Source organism: Lagenorhynchus albirostris, chromosome 3 (genome assembly GCF_949774975.1).
Source record: "Lagenorhynchus albirostris chromosome 3, mLagAlb1.1, whole genome shotgun sequence".
Lineage (NCBI taxonomy): Eukaryota > Metazoa > Chordata > Mammalia > Artiodactyla > Delphinidae > Lagenorhynchus > Lagenorhynchus albirostris.
The window spans coordinates 25,844,077-25,858,485 of NC_083097.1; the positions used below are offsets into that span (position 1 = coordinate 25,844,077).

Sequence of the window (14,409 nt, forward strand, 5' to 3'; positions counted from 1 at the left end):
TTAGTTCTCCAAAAAAGGATCTCTAATCAACAGAAAGTCTTTCTTTCCAGTTCAATTCAATAAATACATATTAAGCACCTCCACGGGTAAGGCTTATATTAGTTGTGGAAGAGAAAAAAGATGAAGACACTCTTTTTGCTCCCAAGGTATAATATAGTTTTCCAGGCCTTTCAATTGCAGGGGACTCAAGGGTATTGATGCTAAGCACACAAGGAGGATGGGTCATGAAGACTATGCAGTGTAACTATCTTTCTGAAGTATGAATTCAAACTGGTGTTTTAATACCTCCGGGAAGAGATAAATCATTACCTGTTAAGAAAACAACACTACCTTTAGAGTACTCTGATTATTAGAAAATTATCATTAGTCCAAATCTGTCTCTTTGGAGGTTTACCCCTTTCAACTTAGGTCTACCCCTGGAAAAGAACAAAACCTTTACTTATGTGAAACAGCTGTGAGTCCCTTCGCCACTTCCTCTAAACTTGCTCCAAACAGAGCCAGTTTCTCTACCCAGGTATGTTTCTTGTGACCACCATGGAAAGGTATATATGACCCATGTCCATCTTGTATCCCTGACAAACAAGTCTCAAGGTTATCTACGAGGCTCTAGCTCAGTTTTTTAAATTATCAATTTTTGAAATGTTAAAATAGACACAATCACTAAGCATCTCCCCCCCACTCCATTCATGCCTAGAAACTGCTTTCATTTTTAAAAGCTCCTTTGGAAGACTGTAAGAAAATGGCAGTGCACAGTTTTTAAATCTATTCAAATTCTCCACTAAAAATGAGCAACCAGTATAGCAAAATAGAACTGTGAACAATAAATACATAAAAACTAGATGACAAGGTATCCCCACGAGTGCCAAAATAAGTGTGGGTGAGGACAAAGACCTGTGTGTGGTCTCAGCATCTGAGAGAGAAAAAACACAGGGAGAACAGCAAGGCTTCTGATGACCCCAAGAATGGAAGAGCCCCCAAATTAACATATATTCACTGGAATTGTGGCCCAAACTGGAGAGGGCTCTACAGAATCCAATTCACTGGATGAGTCTAAGAGGACAGTCTAACACTGTGGGAGAAGCCTGGGCCCTAAAAATGCTCAAAATTAAAAACTCAAGTTCCCTTCCAGGGTAAAGCCCCATGGTGTAAAGAAAGTGCTAGGAGTAAAAGCCACATTTAGCAGGAGACAAACAATAAAAGGCAAAAGAAAGAGAATGTCCAGATAAAAGTAGAGGAACAAAACAGACGCAGCAGATCTCAGATATGATGAGCACCCACCCCCCATTTTTTAAATCACTTTGCAAAAACAACAGAAGGAGAGGCTCTAGAGCCATGAGAACTATTCTGGCTTACATTTCCTCCTAAAAGTGCAGGAAAATAGGGACTTCCCTGGTGGTCCAGTGGTCAAGAATCCACCTTCCAATGCAGGGGATGCAGGTTTGATTCCTGGTCAGGGAACTAAGATTCCACATGTCATGGGGCAACTAAGCCCGCACGCCACAACTACTGAGCCCGCGTGCCTCAACTAGAGAGCCTGCGTGCCACAAACTTCAGAGCCCACGCCACAACTAGAGAGAAAACCTGCACACTGCAAATAGAGAGAAGCCCGCGCACCACAAAGAGTGAGAAGCCCATGTGCCGCAACAAAGAGCCCGCACGCTGCAACGAAGATCCCTCATGCCACAATGAAGACCCAACGCAGCCAAAAAAAATTTTAAATAAAAATAAATAGATATTTTTTTAAAAGAGCACAGGAAAATATTTCACTTATTTAACAAGATTTAACCTAAAGAGCAATGGAAAAGACTCATGATTAAATCACACTCAAGGATTTTATAAGAAAATAGATGAAAGGAATAGAACAAGATACCTCTGATAATAAAATGCCAGAAAAACATGCCAATAAAACCAATGAAAGCTGTAACCTATTATTTCAAAACAAACTAAATTAAGAAAACAATAACATTTATAAGGAAAACTATTAATAAATACTATATTAATTCAGAAATGAGATGACTGGAGGAAAGGAAGATCTGAAAAGAAGTGACAAAACTCAGGAAAAAGACATAGAAGGAAATAATGATTTCAAGAATATAGACTAAACAGAAGGAACACAACAGCATATTAACCAATGACTACTGCCTTTGAGAAATAAAAGATGGAAAAAAGAAAAACTTTTAGAAAAAATAAAAAATCAGAAAAAATGAAGGAGTTAAGAGAAAATGATAGATATGGAAAATAAGCAAAGATACAAGATGCATATAATAGCAGTCCTTAAAAAAAAAAAAGAGAGATACATGTAAAAGTATGAGATTAGATCACTCCCGAAAACACCATACACAAAAATAAGCTCAAAATGGATTAAAGACCTAAATGTAAGGCCAGAAACTATCAAACTCTTAGAGGAAAACATAGGCAGAACACTCTATGACATAAATCACAGCAAGATCCTTTCTGACTCACCTCCTAGAGTAATGGAAATAAAAACAAAAATAAACAAATGGGACCTAATGAAACTTCAAAGCTTTTGCACAGCAAAGGAAACCATAAACAAGACCAAAAGACAACCCTCAGAATGGGAGAAAATATTTGCAAATGAAGCAACTGACAAAGGATTAATCTCCAAAATTTACAAGCAGCTCATGCAGCTCAATAACAAAAAAACAAACAACCCAATTAAATAATGGGCAGAAGACCTAAATAGACATTTCTCCAAAGAAGATATGCAGACTGCCAACAAACACATGAAAGAATGCTCAACATCATTAATCATTAGAGAAATGCAAATCAAAACTACAATGAGATATCATCTCACACCAGTAAGAATGGCCATCATCAAAAAATCTAGAAACAATAAATGCTGGAGAGGGTGTGGAGAAAAGGGAACACTCTTGCACTGCTGGTGGGAATGTGAATTGGTTCAGCCACTATGGAGAACAGTATGGAGGTTCCTTAAAAAACTACAAATAGAACTATCATATGACCCAGCAATCCCACTACTGGGCATATACCCTGAGAAAACCAAAATTCAAAAAGAGTCATGTACCAAAATGTTCATTGCAGCTCTATTTACAATAGCCCGGAGATGGAAACAACCTAAGTGCCCATCATCGGATGAATGGATAAAGAAGATGTGGCACATATATACAATGGACTATTACTCAGCCATAAAAAGAAACGAAATTGAGCTATTTGAAATGAGGTGGATAGACCTAGAATCTGTCATACAGAGTGAAGTAAGTCAGAAAGAAAAAGACAAATACCGTATGCTAACACACATATATGGAATTTAAGAAAAAAAAATGTCATGGAGAACCTAGGGGTAAGACAGTAATAAAGACACAGACCTACCGGAGAACAGACTTGAGGATATGGGGAGGGGGAAGGGTGAGCTGTGACAGGGCAAGAGAGAGTCATGGACATATACACAGTAACAAACGTAAGGTAGATAGCTAGTGGGAAGCAGCTGCATGGCACAGGGATATTGGCTCGGTGCTTGGTGACCGCCTAGAGGGGTGGGATAGGGAGGGTGGGAGGGAGGGAGACGCAAGAGGGAAGAGATATGGGAACATGTATATGTATAACTGATTCACTTTGTTATAAAGCAGAAACTAACACACCATTGTAAAGCAATTATACCCCAATAAAGATGTTAAAAAAAAAAAAGAAATCAAAACAATAGAATAATGAAATCAGTAATTCAAGAAAACTTTCCTGAGATGAACGACAATGTGAAAGTATATATTGAAAGGGCACACAGCATATCTGAAAAAAATTAACCAAAAGAGCTGAGACATATTCTAGTAAAACTACTGTTAGTTTTTAAAGAAAAAAAAAAAATCTTTGGACACTGAGACAAAAGGACCTAAGCTGTTCAAACCCATGTTGTTCAAGGGCCAGCTGTAGCAGATAGTAGTTATTTTCATTAACAGACAGCGGGACACACACACATAGAAAGAGAGGGAGAGGAGGGAGAAATTTAATTATACAATAAAGGTAAACATTAGAACAAAAATATAATCTTTCCTAAATACAAAAAGAGATACGGAAAAAAAAAAAGGCAAATAAAATAGACCTCGTAAGTGACCACAAAACTTCAAAACAGTTTGACAGAGGGGAGGTCACATATATCAAGAGAGTGTGTGTGTGTGTGTCTATTTGCTTATATTAAAATGGGAAAAATTAAATCATTTCTAAAAGATGGTTACCTTTGGGGTGGGGGGGAAAGTGGCAAGAGATAGAAATTAGATTTTTGAAAAACATAATTGCATTTGTAAATCTGAGTTTGGAATCATGGTAAATATACTACATAATTATAAGACAATATGTAATTTTTAAAAGGAACCTTTAAAATCAAAAGTAAAATAAAATAAATGAATCTGTGTATCCAGTTTGTGGTATAAGCAGAAATGACCTTAAAACATAGTAATCTGAGTGTGCATGCCTGGTGGGATACAGCTATCATCACAGACAAAAAGACCCCAAACAAACAAACACCTACTTCCCATAATCATATTGTTGGTGGTGCCATTAATACTGTTATTCTAAGACTACTGTTTGTGTATGTATTATGGAATAAATCGAATGAGCAATTTTTTTGGTTTTGTCCTATATGGGATCTGTACTTCAGCGTAATCAAATAGCTGGTGAGAGGAATATCCTTTATAAAAGTATTCTGATAAATGCAGAAGGAAAGAATATCACTTTGGCAACGCCTAATGAATTACTGGGCCTAGGTAATGATCCATCAATAACTAATAACGTCACACACGAAAAAGAGAGACCAGGTACTTCTCTAGTGGTCCAGTGGTTAAGACTCCATACTCCCAGTGAAGGGAGCCTGGGTTTGATCCCTGGTCAGGGAACTAGATCCCACATGCCGCAACTAAGAGCCCACGTGCCGCAACTAAAGATCCCGCGTGTCGCAACAAAGATGCCACATGCCACAACTAAGACCCAGTGCAGCCTAATAAATAAATATATTTTTAAAATTTATTAAAAAAAAAAAGAGAGACCACACTACTCCCTATGAAAAAGTCCTTCAAAAAAAAGAACTTTAAACTCATCACAGCTGTCCAACAGAAGTTTCTATGATGATGGAAATATTCTGTATCTGTGCTGTTACAACAGACACTAGGCCAGAGGTATCCATTAAGTGCTTGAAATGTGGTGAGGGCAACTAAGAACTGAATTTTTCATTTAATTTCATTTTAATTAATTTAAATTCAAATAGCCATGTGTGGCCAGTGGTACTGTATTAGATGGCACAGTATTAGATCTAACTACCAATCTGTAGGAAATACAAGGGACAGAAACACGTGTTAAATGACCCCATAAAGCTACAATCAAGGAAACCCTGATCAGAGCTTAGGAACTCTACAGAATACCTGATCCAGTTTCTTCCACAATAAAAAACTGCAAGGAACGCAAAGGGAGAAATGGAATGAGAACCCACAGTTTAAAGAGACTTAAAAAAACATCAACTAACCGCAAAGTATGGATCTTGTTTGTACTCCATTTCAAACAGGCAAATAAATTTAATAGGCAATTGGGAAAACGTGAACATTGACTAGCATTTGATATTATAGAAATGTTGTTGATACTGTTGAAACTGACTGATGAGTCCATGGAGTTCATTATACTTTCCTCTCTAATCTTGTATATTGATATTATACTACTGTAATATTGATATTTTTAAAAATAAAAGTATAATAATAGTTCTCTATCAGGCCAGTTAGCTTTTAAGCAAAATCTTCTTCCCTTTCTTCACAAGAAGCATTACTTCTCCAGTAAAAAAAAAAAGAAAAAAAAATCAAGTCTCTCACATGGTCCAAAGATGTTGTTAACAATAACTGTGAAGCCATATGCCTCTCAGAGGTTCTTCCTTTTTTCCCCCAAGTTTTAACTTAGAAAATACTTCCTTCAATGTGTTGTCCAAAATCTCTTAATCCCTAGAGATGTTTCTTTTCACTGTTCAGTCATCACCTGCTAAATCACTGAGCAAGAACATCAGTTAGTTTGATAACACATGGCAGGCTTCCATCCCATTCTAGAGAGTCACTATAGGAAGACAGCCAGCTATTAATCAGTCCAAATACAACTCTGTCCACTCAATACAAACACCAGCCATGACGTGTAGTTCGTCAGGCACCATGCCTCCTCATAAAAATAAGGAGCTGTAGCGTCCTCCAGTTTTGCACGAGCCTCATACTGGTTATATGACTGTCCTGATGCAGATTCTTTGCTCCTTTTTTTGACAGCTCTGTGTGTCACATTTATTCATCCTTCATTCTTGTGATTCAGTTTATTGATTTCCATGGACAACTTCCTTAGCATAGCACAGGGCACAGGTACCTACTCCTCTAAGACACCAATTCAACTTTGGTGTGCAAAACCCCATTCTTTTTTTTTTTTTTTTGCGGTACGCGGGCCTCTCACTGTTGTGGCCCCTCCCGTTGTGGAGCACAGGCAGGCTCAGCAGCCATGCCTCACGGGCCCAGCCGCTCCACGGCATGTGGGATCTTCCCGGACCGGGGCACGAACCCGTGTCCCCTGCATCGGCAAGTGGAGTCTCAACCACTGCGCCACCAGGGAAGCCCCAAAAACCCCATTCTTAAAGCACAGATACTGTAGCCACATGATACCCTTTTTCCTCTTCTGAGTCATAATGCTGAATTTCTCAGCCTCAGTTTGGTTTTGATTTCTGCTTTTTCTTCCATATTACCCGGAATTCACTCTAACAAGCAGTAACACTGAGAAAATCTTTCAATAGTTTCTCTCTAAACATGGTTCAAGTCTGCATTTAGTTCACGTGTAATTACAGGTTACTGGACCACCCGTAGGTTTCCATTCCTCCTAACACTGATTGGGGCATCAGGTAGAATTTTCTTATCTCCTAACAACCCTTGCTGTCTTCTCTGGTTGGGAAATTCCACTTCTAGGGTGAGATGCTGGTCCTTAGGTTGCTCTGCCTTAGATTCATCATAATAGTTTTATCGCCAGTGGCAGTTTGACAGCATCACAAGGCTTTCGCTAGCAACCCACTAGCAATTATTACTAACAAAAAGTAGGTTCTACACCGATGAACTACCAAATAGAGGAAAACTCTCCCTGCCCCCACCCAACAATTTTAGAGCTGCGCTCAAGCCTCTTTCTCTTAAAATTAAGTATGAGTCCATTTTTTCACAGGCTTCAGGGTTATTCAGAGTATTCAGTGTATAATTTCATTTAACTGCTATTTCTCAATCAGATTCTTATTCTTCATTACGAAAAATACTAAATGCATTTATTTTGAATGTTTTAAACTACATTATTACATGCTACCTGCCATCTTATTTAAGGAACACACACAAAAAAGAAAACATTTATTCTGGGATAAGAAATTAAATATAGTTAAGAGCCAATGTTACTTGGAAAAAAATAGGAGAGGAGAATGGAAGCATGGCTTTGAAACAGATGCCAGTTTTCTGTGGAACAGCAGGAATCCTCCAGATGGAGGAACCATTATTAGATCAAGAAATATTTCCCGTACCGCAAAAAAAAAAAAAAAGTATTCACCTTTGCCAAAGTTTTAATCAGGTCCAGTTAGTCAAAAGAACTGATGGAGTGTGTTTGCCTAACAACCTCAAAACAGAATGTAAAATATAATATACACAGAGAGAGAGAAGATAACCTAGTCCTCAAGCTGCTTCCAATCCAGCTGAGGAGCTATTTGTGTCACAGCTGAAGGCCATAAAATGGCAGGGGAACATATCATTCAGCACCCCTATTTGTTTTACCAAAACAAAGGGTACAAAGAGCTCAATGCTTTCAAAAAAACTGTGTTCAGCGGAACAAAACTGCCTTAAGGACTGCTCCACAGGGTGGGAGAGAGATCTCATACAATGCGATGGATACTCCCTTCATACCCACCACTCATCAATCAGTTGTTTTTTTATCTTTTTACAAACTAGGGCGCCACAGGGTCTTGTTTAAAACAAACAAACAAACAAAAACTTCAAAGTCAACCAAAAACACAAGTTTAAAAGCCACTGAACTAGAAGAACTCTCAGGTCCTTTCCAGTTCTTCATGCTGCTCAATGTTATGATCTCAAACAATCAACTTTGACTTATCACCACGATTACCAGATTTTGAGCAGACTGTTGAAGATTCCACTCATTGTTCTTACGATGTCTTAAGACATTATGTTGGCATTATGGTGTTGTGTTGGTTTTGGAGAAACACTAGCAAACAGAAAAACTGGGTGATACGGCTCCAAGTGGCGCTAAGAAAGGATCAACGGAAGTAAGAGAGTCGCTTCTGAAAATACTTACAGTACAAAAAAAACTGGTCAATTGGCAAGATAACTGAGGACTTGGTGGATGTACTGGCTACCACTGTAGATGATTATTTTCAAACTATTTAGCAATACTGCATCAATAGCAGTTCATCCTAGCACAAAAACACTTAGCTTCACATGGTAAATGAATGACATAGCAATTCCTTCAGTGATACGATTAAATTCCACTGTTCAATACAATAATTAAATGCCAACATTGATTTTTTTAAAAGAAAACTCATTATGATGAAATGAATACCTAAGAGTATCTGAACTTATTACAATACATGCTACCATTACAACAGATAGGTGGCAGCCTGGAAGTATTATTCCAAAAGTTCGAACATAGCAAACTGCATTACCTGACTCCGCCTGGGTAATCATTTCCTTTACTGTAATTCCCATGGAGTGCAACCAATATCAATCGTTAACCAAAGAATCACGTGAAGAGTCAAAGAACATGCTCGGTTTGGGGGACCTCTAGTCTGGTAAAAATTCCACCCATAAGGAAAACAAAAATACTTATTAGTGAGCCAGTTATATATATAGCTGAAATGTTCCTCTATTAAGTTTACCCAAAGAAAAAATATTATCATTTGGCTCAAACATGAAATGTATACTGTTTCTGTTCATAAATGCCTTCCGTTCTCTGCAATATAAGTCTGAGTCATCAGTCTGGAAAGTTTGTACACACGACCTTCAGGAATCTGCCTGTAGAGCTGCTGGAGGATCTCTTTTGACAGGCACCTACGCACGAGCTCAAACAGGCAGACGCATTTGAAGAACAGACCTGCCTTCATTCAGTGTACAGAGACAGAATTGAGCATTACTAAGTCAGTGCGTCCCATGCCCCCACTGTGCACATGCACAAGCACACACACACACACAATGAAACAAGACAACATGAAAACTGACACAAAAACAAAACCCAAATGATAGAAAACAATGCATGGTTGGTGTTCCATTTAGCTACAGGTAATATGTTCTGCAGAAACTTCCCAGAATTAGGAAGACTTCAGTGCCAGACGCCTTTTAAAGGAAGAGATGTTTGGGTATAATTGTGTTCTTAGAAGTGTCATCACCTGACAGACATCAGAACGGATGCCAGTTTTCCAGAATCCTTGGCTACTCAGCTCCACTGTTACTTCTCGCCTCATGGTATTCTTCTGTCGTATTTTTTGGAGTGCTTCCTAGAAAAGACCCCATTATGATGAGTAACCTTTAAGTTCTAAAGCAATACTAAGCCAAACAACAAGCATTAGTAAATTAGCTGGATTCATTCACCCTTACATTCAGGTAGTCAAACCTCTTCTTGCCAAATTAGATTAAAAAAAAATAATAAAGGCCTTGGGGATAAGCCAGCTTTTCCTGGTAAATGGATAAGAAAAAAAGTAAACCAAATCAACTACTCTGGCAAGTTCAAACAAAAAATGCCCTTTTACTGAAAAAGAAACAAAATGTGGTGTTTGGAATTTGACATCAGCATGTAAAAATTATATTTAAATTAAGCCTTATGCTAAGCATTTACATATAAGAAAGACAATCAGTAAATTAACCAGAAACCCATGTAATTGTCAAAGCTGCCTTCCAATTTGCATACACTTGCAGCAAGGGTACATTTTATTAAAAAAAGACAGTGATCCAAAACTTCTGCAAGACATAAACAGGAACTGACTCTTCCCTTTTATGCCGCCCTTCAAATAATTAATGATAAAAAATAATTTTATACTTGTACGCTTATTCAATAAAAATCTCATAGGAATTCATAATTACAACAGGTACCACCACCACCAGCTCCACCATTGATTAAGTTCCTACTACAGGCCAATACCACTGGAGGAAAGTTAAATGGAGTATTTCCAAGTCCATACAACCACCTTTTTCCCTGGGTGCACCAACAGAGGGACATTTCAGTCAGCCTCTCTTGACCTTGGTTCCGTCCTATTATAATGAAGCTGACTGACTCAAGTCACAGAAAGTGATGAGGTCAGAATTCAAACACTTTTGCCAGCTTTAAAACCTTGCTCTTGGGACTTCCCTGGTGGTCCAGTGGCTAAGACTCTGTGCTCCCAATGCAGGGGGCCTGGGTTCGATCCCCGGTTGGCGAACTAGATCCCGCATACATGCCTCAACTAAGAGTCTGCATGCCTCAGCTAAGAAGTCTGCATGCAACAACTAAGAGTCTGCATGCTGCAACTAAAGATCCTGCATGCCACAGTGAGGATCCCGTGTGCTGCAACCAAGACCTGGCACAGCCAAAATAAATAAATAAATATTTTTTAAAAACCCCCACCTTGCTCTTACACTATGGCAACAGAATAAAACCTTACTAAGACAAAATTTATGTTGATACTGAATCCATTTATTCTTAAAATTAAAACTAAAACACAAATGATCCTAGAGTTCAGATAATACTACCTATTAGTAAAGAAATATGGAATTTGGGATATAAAACCTTAGAAAATCAGTTCACCTTACCAAACTAACAGACATATGGAAGCCAATCTTTTACAACTTTAAGACCACAAAGTTTGAATAAGTGGTACTATGTGCAGCCTAATTAGTGATACAAGGCTGATCCAGCACATTTTAAACTTCAACTTCTATAGAAGCTATATTTATTCCCAACTTTCTTTAAAAAACTGGCCTTTTTAGGGGGAGAAAATGGTCCCTTAGCTACTAAAAGATGAAAAAAATCAATCAGCATACTAATGTGAGGACGGGAATAAAGTGTGATTTTTTTAAAGTTTCTTTAAACCAATTGTTTTAAAGATTGTTGTAAAAACAACCTCAAGTAAACCTGAAATGCATCACCATTAGTCACAGGAGAACAGGGTCCGATACCGACCTCCCTCTGTGCCAGCTTCTGCTTGTCAGTTTGTTTGACTTTAGGGCTATTTGCTAGGAGGTGGCGAAGTTTTACATAACTCTTCCACAGTTTCTGGTACCTAAGGAAAAGGACAGACAGACACCTCAGACAAAAAGAAGGCAAATCTAAAGTGCAATAAAGCCAGGTGTTCTAACAGGCCTGCTCAATCATAAATGCATTCTTGTGAATATCCTTAATGGCAGCAGACCTTCATTCTAAGGAAGGATGTGATCTGGGGGCGCTGAGGGGCAGGATGACCAAGAGGCATCTGCAACCTACTTATTGACCGCTGCCTACATGGGTTGAAAATGAGGTGTCACTATACGGATGAATCTCTCTGGAAAAAATTCCTAGGGAGACACAGAAACATGTATGGTTTCTCATTGTTACCTCTTTGAAAGTAACACGTTTTATTTAAATATGTGTTTTCTGATGTTTGTTGAAAGACCTCTTACTTAATAAAGATACTGTCCGTGTCCAAAATGCCTTCACTGAAAGTGAAAGTTGGAGAGTATTAGAAAAGAGAACCCCTTTTGGGACAATACCCAAGCTACATAGCTACATACATCCATTTTTCCACTGGGAAGGGAAAAAAGACAAATGGTGTATATCAATTTGTATATGCCATGACAAAAATAAGCATATTTGTAGCCAAATATGTTATAACCTGGATCACAGTTAAAGCATCCTGGAAATGAAGAGAATATGAAGTCTTTTATTAGTTTACACTCCTGCCATCTGAGAGTCCACGAGAGCCTAATCACATTCTACTATCACTTTTCGGAAAAGAAAGGACTTTCCTAAGATTTTCTGTCATACTGAAACTGCTCCTTCCTTGGCCTTAGCTGGGTGTCTCCTTTTTGATAACATTTTTTTAGAGAATGGAGGAAAGACAGAAGTACTTACACAGTGCCTGGTTCACTGCTTCATACTTTTATCCAAAGGGGGGAAAAAAAGAACAAAACCCTTTAGCCTCTTCTAATATATCAGCCAGAATTGGATTTATGAATTGAAAATCTCCCATGCCCTTTTCTCCCATTATGAATCCTTTAAAAAAATTAAATCAGGAGACGGTTTGTTTGTTTAACAAGGTAGAGAATCCAAACACTCCTGAAGAATATAATGGTACTATTTCCATTCCCACACATCTTCATCTTCTCCCAGCAAAACACTAACATGCCAGTTGGAAAGTAACATCAATTCTAAGAGTCAGAAGTCATGGCTTCTCCTTCCAATACAACCCTTGACTTTGCATGGGATGTTGGGCTCTTACTAAGATGTACCCAAAAATTAGAACTCTGCGTAAATGTGGCAGTGCTAAGAACCAACATGGCGCTACTTTCCTCTAGAAGGCACTGAAAAAAATAAAAAAGAATCATAACAGTAAGTACTATAATGATGGATAAAGGAAAAGTTCCTTAAAGGTTAAAAACATACAGGACTCATATGACCAAGACTGCCAAGGATAATCTATTGAACAGTAATTTCCTGAAGTCAAACATGTAGAGAAAATAATTCTTCAGGAGCTACCAAAACCTGCTTCATTTGGTAACCTAAATTTGGAAACATGGCTCATTTCAGGTCTTAATTTTTAAAAAGAAAAAATCCACTAAAGGGGATTCCTCGCTAATTCAGCTGTTAGTAGAAGGTGAAATTGGCTAAGACAAACACTGAAAAATATCTTACTGTGGGTCTCCAGCATAACTCAACTGTGCAGGGCGTATCCCAAAGTGGACAATAATAGGAAAAGTAATCACATCGGGGTTGAACTGTTCACGATCCAGTTGATCGATGCGGACAGAGCTTGGTTTCTAGAGAGAAAAATCAGAGCCATTTATTCCCTTAAGAATTCTTTAAGTATTGTCTTTAATCTAAGTAGGGAAGAAAGTAATCGGATTTTTCCCTAGGAAAGCCTCATCCCCAAAGGGAAAATGTCATTTAAAAACCCTTTAATCATAGCAGCTAAACTATATAAAAACTATAATGTCATCCCTATAAATGAGTTTGTGCCATTTGGCATAATGAACAATGATTTTGTCCTTGTTTGCCATCCACATAGAAACCTTTAAAAATTAAACTTTTGAAAGGACACTTAGGCAGATGTAACTTTTCCTTAACCTCTCCAAAGACACAGAGGAAGTATTCCACATGACCAGAAAGAGATATGCTGACTTATTCTGCTTTAATTTCACATTTCAAATGAATAGCTTATTTCTACGCAGAAGGCACAGACAGATGCCTCTATATAATTTTTCCCCCATTAGTTCTCTGTGTACCTTGTGTATTCCTTTAATTCTATACCTTTAAATTAAAAGGTATGGTGGTACAAAGACCAAATAGTTAAGCTTCTCTTATTATGTCCATGTAGGCCATTCTTAAATTTTAATAGAGAGCTTCATAAGTCTTTTTTTTTCCCAAGTCTAATAAAAAAAGAAGTGAACAGCTGGTTCCTTCTTAAGTTACTTAAGTATGAGGATCCATTTGTAAAATATCTTTCATCTTGAAAGCTTAAGTTTGTGAAAAGATGGTAAAATCACAGAGAGTGCTTTAGCAACCTTCTTGCTTATACTCAATGCTCAGGGCAGTCCCTAATTAGAAACTAAATTCTTACTAAGAGATTGTGGCGTCTTTGGCTCAGTTGCTTTAGAGCCAAGGCTATGGAGTTGATCCCCATGGAGGCCAATAAGCTTCATTCTGTTGAACAGCTATGCCCAACAACTATGACTTGTTTGTCCAGGACACAGGGGTTTCAATGTTAAAACTGGAAAAGCCCCCAGCAACTGGGACAAGCTGGTTACCCTACCCACAACCGTAGTCCTAGTCAGCCATCTGACAGATACAAGTTGGTGACAAAGTAAAAAGATTTGTGTAAATTCATCTAGATTAGTGAAAAAACAACTTAGACTTCAGTTTTTAAAGAATATTTCAATGTCATTTAACAGTCAAAATTTTACTAGCATCTTGAAAAGTTGACCTCTGCTCTCAAAATTAATAATTGGAGAAGATTTTGGTCACAGAAAACCTAAGATAAAATTATTTAAATGCCCATCAACAGTAGCAACATGTTATTTGGGTCTAAGAATTGTTTCCAGTATTTTATGCATCAAAGCAGCAGAATTCATTTTTAAAAGAGGGACTGCCCCACAGAAAAACGCTAGTGAAGTATTCATGTTTTCATTATTTTAAATACCATGCTATGGTATCAACAGAGGAAACAGTGAT

General features: G+C 37.9%; 1 protein-coding gene across 9 annotated transcripts in view; it reads right to left on the minus strand.

Annotated features, from left to right (window-relative positions):
• Window positions 1-14,409, minus strand: part of DROSHA (drosha ribonuclease III) — a 127,025-nt gene that overhangs the window by 54,507 nt on the left and 58,109 nt on the right. For 8 of the 9 annotated variants that reach the window (XM_060146909.1, XM_060146908.1, XM_060146907.1 and 5 more), the window contains 3 exons: window positions 12,874-12,998; window positions 11,167-11,266; window positions 9,401-9,508 (listed from right to left, as the gene is read on the minus strand). In XM_060146909.1, the coding sequence (XP_060002892.1) occupies window positions 9,401-9,508; window positions 11,167-11,266; window positions 12,874-12,998 (333 nt within the window). The remainder of the gene's footprint in view (window positions 1-9,400; window positions 9,509-11,166; window positions 11,267-12,873; window positions 12,999-14,409) is intronic. The other variant, XM_060146906.1, reaches the window with a different exon arrangement.